Below are 7,972 nucleotides of genomic sequence, written 5' to 3' on the forward strand. Positions count from 1 at the left end.
TTTAGTGCATAAAAAACGAAATGGAAACATCGCGGATTATACAGTAAGGACAACTTTTTACATAATGGCGCCTAGCTATATAGATGTACATTGTCTCGCTCATTACAAATATGGTCTTAGATTAAAACATAGAGTAGGGTTTACTACCGCTTTAAAGCACAAAATAAACTTTTATTTTTGTTTAAAATTCACATTATTGACATAACATGTCAAAAACAAAACATGGTGTTTGGTCTAAACGACGCTCACACCACCTAACATAACCAACTATTACCACAGTGAAACGGATCAATCAATACTGATTCAAATGACGTGATATCAATAGGAGGAACAGCTGGTTGGTGGTAGAGACGTAGTGAAAAAGTCTCAACATGTTAAATGCCCTTATGCGCTTCTTCAGGAGCTTGAGATTCACTCTGTCTGGAGAGGTACGGACGGTGGGTCTTCATTACATTCACCAGCTCTGGCCTTAAAACTGTTGGAGCCTCTTACACTTAAAGTGGACTCTACATAGGGATAGCTATATTGGGCTTTCCCTTTACACGTGTATGGTACTAGTGCCTAGTTTAAAGTTCCCTAGTTTTGCTTTTGAGGATATGGCTATGGCTATTACCCCCATCCCACACAACTTTTAAGGCACGAGAAACCGCTGATTGGTGGATGACCCCACCAGGTTTTCCTGCATATAGTGTTTCATATATTACCGTAAGCACCACTGCAAGCTCCTGAAGAAGCGCATAAAGGCGCGTAACGTGTATTGTTTTCTTCACTACGTCTCTACCACCAACCAGCTGTTCCTCCTATTGATATCACCTCATTTGAATCAGTATTGATCGATCTATTTCACTGTGGTAATAGATGATTATGTTAGGTGGTCTGAGCGTCATTTAGACCAAACACCATGTTTTGTTTTTAACATGTTATGTCGATAATGTCAATTTTAAACAAAAATAAAAGTTTATTTTGTACTTCAATGCTGTGGATGTGCCTATAAAGTCCATATCATCTTCTCTTGATTAAATTTTGCAATGTAACAGACCTGGTCAGCCATGCCCCCCTTCTCTGCAATACGAGTTTGTAATAACACTCGTACTGAGGGCTGTGGCTATTACTCTGCCAGCATAGAACAGTAAATAGATGGACATGAAGCATCAATGATGTTAAATGCTACATCTCATTGACGTTTATTTATCTTTTGATGGGGGTGTGGTACATATGACACTCACAGTAGCCTGTCTGTGTGTATAGAAAAGATATATAGTAACATGGTAATTTGGCAAAACACCCAGAACTGGTTTCATGGAAGTCTTAGCCCACGTCACTGTAAGTGGACTGGTTAACATATACTGTAACTGCAACAAACATTTTAGAAACATGATAAACGTTCTTTCCTAGTATATTTAGTTAGACCAGCCCTTTTCAACCAGGGCTCCATAGAACCCTAGGGTTCCTTCCGGGTTGCAAGGGAACCTTGAGCATTGATCAACTTCTGCCTCTCAGATGAGTAACCAGTATGGACAATGATCTTTTTAGATATCTGTAAAGGGGAGAGTCTTCCCAATGAACACAGATGTAAGACACTTTCTTCTAAGTTACCATCACACTAATGTACTGTGAACTTTTGATATAGTAATTATTAGTAGGGGTCCCCTGAACCTGGAGAGTTACAGTGCCTTGAAAAAGTACTCATACCCCTTGACATTTTCCACATTTTGTCATGTTACAACCAAAAACGTAAATGTGTTATTGGGGGATTTTATGTGATAGACCAACACAAAGTGGCACATACAGTATATTGGCTAATTGGGTAGAAATGGACAGCCAACTCAAAAAAGTTGGTCCTCAGCTGTAGGAAGTTTCATTGACCTTTAAAGAGTCCCTGTTGCTAGACAACACATTTCAACAAAACCTTCCTATAAGAATATACATGCATTTAACATATGTTATGCATTTTATTTACCTGTAAAATCCTCCCTTGTGTAGAAGTCCAAAAGCCATGATACTCCTGCTGGATGCCGCCATCTTGAATGTGATGTCAGCCGTCCCAGAAGACTTAAGTGATAGTCTATAGTATTCTCATTCACTCCTCTCCTGACTGCAGAATAACAGGTTATGTAGGGAGGAGAGAGGAAGGACAGAGGAGCTGGATCAGCACAGAGAGTAATTAGGCACTCCCAGAGGAGGAGAGGGCATGGACACGCAAAGAACATATTACTAGCCTTTTTAGACTGAGGTCACCAATGGCATCCTCTGTATTTGTAGAGGTTAGGTGGATATTGAATGCAGTTTGTAGCATCTTATTACAGTAATACAAACTGAAAAGAAGGAATGTTAGTTTATTAAATATATATCTGTGATAACTTTATTTATTTTAAAGCTGAAATATAGCAAGACATAAAAGACACAAATTAATGCAGTTCTGTATTTAAAAATAATCATTACTTTTTTTTTTTTTAACTCAAGCACCTGAAACCTGATTTGGCATCCGCATCTTGCAATCCATTATAAAGCAGAGCTCAGACTTTGGAGATACAATACAAGGACCTGATCCATTGTGCTCGTGTGCTAACAGGGAACATGGTGATAGGTGACTCATCAGTTTACTGCTGCTCTGTTCACTGTCCAGTCAAAAGGTTGGGTAGGGACAAGACCTCTAAGCCCTTGTACACACGGTCGGAGAATCCATCGGAATGTGTCCTATCGGACCGTTTGCCGGATAATCCAACTGTGTGTGGTATGCATTGGACTGTTTCCGTCGGACCAAATTTTCCAACTTGCTGGAAATATTTTCCAACAAACTGCTACGATCGGACATACTCCGATCATGTGTAGCCTACTCCGACGGACCAAGTGCCACGCATGTTCAGATCAAATTCCTAGACCAAATCTATTGGCTACTAGCCTGAACGTAGTCCCGTCGTAACGAAATAACGTCATCACGTTATGTACAATTGGATTTTCCGACAACTTTGTCCGACCGTGTGTATGCAACAGTTTCGGACAAAATCCGTCTGACAAAATCCAACGGATTTGGTTGTCAGAATGTCCGACCGTGTGTACAAGGGCTTAGTCTGCTCCCTTATAAGCATGTTATCTGTTTGTCTAGATTCAGCTCCTAACATCTTCTCTGGCATGCATAAAAGTATGTATTGGTCCTTGTAATCTCAGTTGCTTGTTAGCTGTTTTTAATTATGGTTGTATGGTAGTAAATGGTAGTTTTGGAATTCCGAGATAGGATATGATCTTCTTCAGCAATTGTCAGTTTCAGTATTTAACAAACGTCATAAAATTCTCTGCTGGAGATAACAAAGCCTTGGGAACAATAATATAGCACTAACATATCCTAAAAAACCAATAATATGTATTGTTCCATAAATGTAGTCCTGTCTCACACCAACTGCGAATTTGACGTTGATTTGGTATTGCTCTTGGAGTCTATAGGGGCAGATTCCTCAGAGAAAGCTTTCTCAAATATTGACCGGAGGGAGCTCTGGAATTTCTGTTTGAAATCTCGACCCATAAAGACATAGAGAATGGGGTTGATACAACTGTTTGTAAAGGCCAAACTGGAGGTAATAGGTGTTCCAACAAAAGTTATGTAGAAAAGATTCTCATCTTCACCATAATTTGCAGATAAATCCAAAAAGGAGAAGACGTGGTAGGGAAACCAGCAGACAAAGAATGACAAGATAACAGCTAGGACAACTTTGAAAGGCTTGCTCGATGTGGTCATGTGATTTCTTTGGATGCGCAAAAGAATTACTGAATAGCATGAGATGATTATGGTGAAAGGAATAAAAAAGCTGACGATAAATCGAACGATTACTGTAACCTTCTGCCTTTCATAGGCAACTTCTACATCCTCATGAAAGTTGTTATAGCAAACTACTCTAGCTTTTTCAGCATCGTTTATATCTCGGAATATAAAATAAGGCAAACTGAAAATAAATGCTAGAATCCATACTGCCCCGGCTACAAAAGAGGCCAACCTCGGAGTTCGGTGATTCTGACACCAAACAGGAAACACAACGGAGATGAATCGATCAATACTAATCACGGTGAGGAGGAAGATGCTGGTGTACAGATTGATGAATAGAATAGTGCTGTTCAGCTTGCACATGAATTTTCCAAAAGGCCAGTGAAAGTCAAGAGAGGCATAGGTAATGCTCAACGGCAGGAAAAATGTGAAGATGAAATCAGCTATGGCTAAATTAAGGAACCACACAACATTTACAGTCCGTTTCATTACAAAGACAGTAAAATAGATGACCAGACCATTCCCTGTGGTCCCTAGTAGGAAAACCAAAGAATAGATCACCACGGAGAACACACGAAGATGGAATGCTATACGTTCCAGTCTTTCTACCTCTTCTGAATAGACATAAGGGGTAGATTTATAATAAGTCCAGGGGATTGTGGTCTCTTCTTTAAAAGAAGCATTAGAGACTGGATAGATCATTGTAAAATTCTTCATTTTTCCAGGATAGATTTGAGGCCAAAAAATGCTGTAAAAAGAAATATAGAAGCTGAAAATTCAGTCTTATTATTGGTCATGTACAAGAATAAAATCAAAAATATATTCTATGGTCCACTTGAAAAATAGGCCAATGACTGCAAACTTTTGAAAAACTTATCCCAAAATGTATGTAAAGCCAAAACCTTTTGAAGTTTTAGATTAGAGTAGGGGAGGCTTAAAATATATAAAGTTTTCATTGTGTGTCTGGGTCCCCACTGGAGATTTTTCCCTTCTCTGGTGACCATGTTCCCGTGACTGAATGTGCCTGGGAAGCCTAAATTTTGAGTTGGCACCAAAAAAGGAATAAAGAGGAAATCTTCCAGTGGAGACACTTTTTCCAATGATGACTGCCTATGAGGCAATTTTCCCTCTCACTGCTTTCACTTGAAGTGGTGTCTATAGGACAAGAAATTAAGATAAATTGTGGGCAAAGATGGGGGAAAAAAAAGAAACTGTCATCATGGGTATAAACCAGCGATCTCCAAAATAAATGCAGCCCTTTGCTTGCCCTTATCCATCCCTCGGGGCACCATTCCTCCGAATGACACCAACGATGAGGAACTATTCTTCCTAAAGACACCAATGATGGGGTACTATACCTTCAATACCAATGAAAGGGCACATTCTCACTCCTACTCACTCCAAAGGTGGTATGTATATTTTTTTATATGTTTTAATCCCACTGACCACAAAATCAGAGGCACTGATGCTGGGACGTTTGCTACTCCTGCCCCCCCCCCCCCCCCCATGTCTGAAGGACAATAATCTGGCCCTTTCCTTAGAATGTTTGGAGAACCCTGTTATAAACCAATCCTTATTTCAGCCAAAAACTACCAAAAAAGTTTTGGCTTAGATGCATAATATGCAGAAGTATAAATATATCCTTTATATGACTCCTCCAGCAAACATCTAGCCCTATAAAGTCATGGTTTAATGAGTATGCTGTCAAGGAATTCAAGTTTCCTGACATTAAACGGTAAGTTCACCTTTACAGAAAAAATCTAAAGGTAAATTAACAACAGACATCCCCCCAACCCCCCGCTCCCTGCTATTATTCCCTCTATGGTTGCTTTGCTGTCAGCTCCTTCGCAGCCACTCCAGTGGTCCAAAGAGTCACGCTCTTTTTTTCGGTAAAGGCAAACTAACAGTTTAACCCTGCTGAAAACCTTTGGGATGAGTTGGTCAGTCAGATCTTTTCATCCAACCTCAGTACCTGATCTCACAAATTACAGACATACTACAATGTAACATGAAAAGCCTTTCCAGAAAAGAAGAAGCTGTTAAAGGTGAAAATGGAGGGCGGGTGTTATCTTTATATTAAGGACTATGGTTTTGGAATGGGAAGTCCAACAAGCTCATATAGTTGTGTTGGCCATGTGTTCACAATCAACTGGCCATATAGAGTATAAGTCAATGGGATCTATTTACTAACTAAAGAAGTAAAGGCTCATCAATTTGCAAAGAGAATGTTGGTGAATAAGGCGAGCCTACATTTACACTAAACACCCAATCATGTGCAAGAGAGATTAAATGATGATTGGGAAATCAAAGTGACCATAGTATACCTTATTTACCAATGTTAACTTTTCCAAGTGAACAGCTTCTACTTCTTTAAGAAAATCAACCCAAAATTGGTGAAAATATATATCTATAAATATATCTATCTATATATAGATAGAGATAGATAGATATATATCTATCTATATCTACCGTATATACTCGAGTATAGGCCGACCCGAATATAAGCCGAGGCCCCCAATTTACCCCCAAAAAAACTGGCAAACTTATTGACTCGTGTATAAGCCGAGGGTAAGACATGCCTGTCCATCCCTGTGTGTGTGTCCGTCCATCCCTGTGTGTCCGTCCATCCCTGTGTGTCCGTCCATCCCTGTGTGTCCGTCCATCCATCCCTGTGTGTGTGTGTGTGTCCATCCATCCATCCATCCCTGTGTGTGTGTGTCTCCATCCCTGTGTGTGTGTGTCTCCATCCATCCATCCATCCCTGTGTGTGTGTGTCTCCATCCATCCATCCATCCCTGTGTGTGTGTGTATCCATCTGTGTGTGTGTGTGTGTGTGTGTGTGTGTGTGTGTGTGTGTGTGTGTGTGTGTGTGTGTGTGTCCAGCCTACCTGTGTCCTGAGCCTTTGTCCCGAGCCTCCGTCCCGTGCCGAGCCTCCTTGCCTCCGTGCCGAGCCGCCGTGCCTCGCCTTGCCTCCGGTCCCGTCCCGTCCCGTCCCGTGCCGTGCCGTCCTGTGCCTTGCCTCCGTCCCGTGCCCTCTTCGTTCGTCGGCGCCTCGGCGGCCATTGTCAAATTCAAAAGCTGCGCCGCCGCCTTCGCCTGTGATAGGCGGAACACTGAATTTCCCAGCAGCCTGTGTTCCGCCTATCACAGACGTCGTATCATCCTCGTCCGTAGTACGAGGATGATACGAAGTCCGTGATAGGCGGAACACAGGCTGCTGGGAAATTCAGTGTTCCGCCTATCACAGGCGAAGGGGGAGCCGGAGGCGCGGCTTTTGAATCAGAATGGCCGCTGTCTGTCTGCTCGACACGCTGATCGAGCGGGCAGACAGCGATGACTCGAGTATAAGCCGAGGGGGGCACTTTCAGCCTCAAAAAAGAGGCTGAAAATCTCGGCTTATACTCGAGTATATACGGTATATATATATCTATATATATATATATAGATATATATATATATATATATATATATATATATATATATATTGGGTAAAATAAGGATTGAACATGTGACCATTTTTCTAGGTGCTATTGATATGAAATTTTCACCACATGTTGGTAACAAACCATGCAATCCCTACATACAAAGACACCAAAACAAATAAGTTCAGAATTTAAGTTATGTTGAATAAAATGGAATGGCACAGGAAAAAAGGTATTGAACATGCTAACTGAAATATATTTAATACTTCCTACAAAATCCTTTGTTGGTAATGACAGCTTCAATATGCCTCCTGCATGGAGAAACTAGTTGCTCAGGTGTGATTTTGGTCCATTCTTCCACACAAACAGTCTCCAAATCTTGAAGGTTCCGTGGGCCTCTTCTATGAACTCTGATCTTTAGTTCTTTCCATGGATTTTCTATTGGAGTCAAGTCAGGTGATTGGCTGGGCCATTCTAGCCGCTTTATTTTCTTTCTTTGAAACAAATTGAGAGTTTCCTTGGCTTTGTGTTTGGGATCATTGTCTTGCTGAGATGTCCACCCTTGTTTAATCTTCATCATCCTGGTAGATGGTAGCAGATTTTTAACAACAAAGTCTTGGTACCTTTTTACATTCATCCTTCCTTCAATGATATGAAATTTGCCAGTACCGTATGCTGAAAAACAGCCCCACGCCAAAATGTTCCCATCTTCAAACTTCACTGTTGGTATGGGAGGTGTTTTTGGGCTGATGTGCCATTTGACCTCCAAACATGGTGTGTATTCTGGCATCC

The 7,972-nt window shown here is 41.0% G+C and overlaps 1 protein-coding gene across 2 annotated transcripts in view; it reads right to left on the bottom strand.

Annotated features, from left to right (window-relative positions):
* LOC143933758 (chemerin-like receptor 1) overlaps positions 1–4,502 on the bottom strand; it is a 6,983-nt gene extending 2,481 nt beyond the window's left edge. For both annotated transcript variants that reach the window (XM_077456758.1, XM_077456757.1), the window contains exon 1: positions 1,961–4,502. In XM_077456758.1, the coding sequence (XP_077312884.1) occupies positions 3,389–4,474 (1,086 nt within the window). In that variant the 5' untranslated portion in view covers positions 4,475–4,502 and the 3' untranslated portion in view covers positions 1,961–3,388. The remainder of the gene's footprint in view (positions 1–1,960) is intronic.
* Positions 4,503–7,972: the final 3,470 nt, after the last annotated feature.

Source organism: Lithobates pipiens, unplaced genomic scaffold (assembly GCF_037356315.1).
Source record: "Lithobates pipiens isolate NorthernLeopardFrog02 unplaced genomic scaffold, aLitPip1_a1.2 Scaffold_27, whole genome shotgun sequence".
Classification (NCBI taxonomy): Eukaryota; Metazoa; Chordata; class Amphibia; order Anura; family Ranidae; genus Lithobates; species Lithobates pipiens.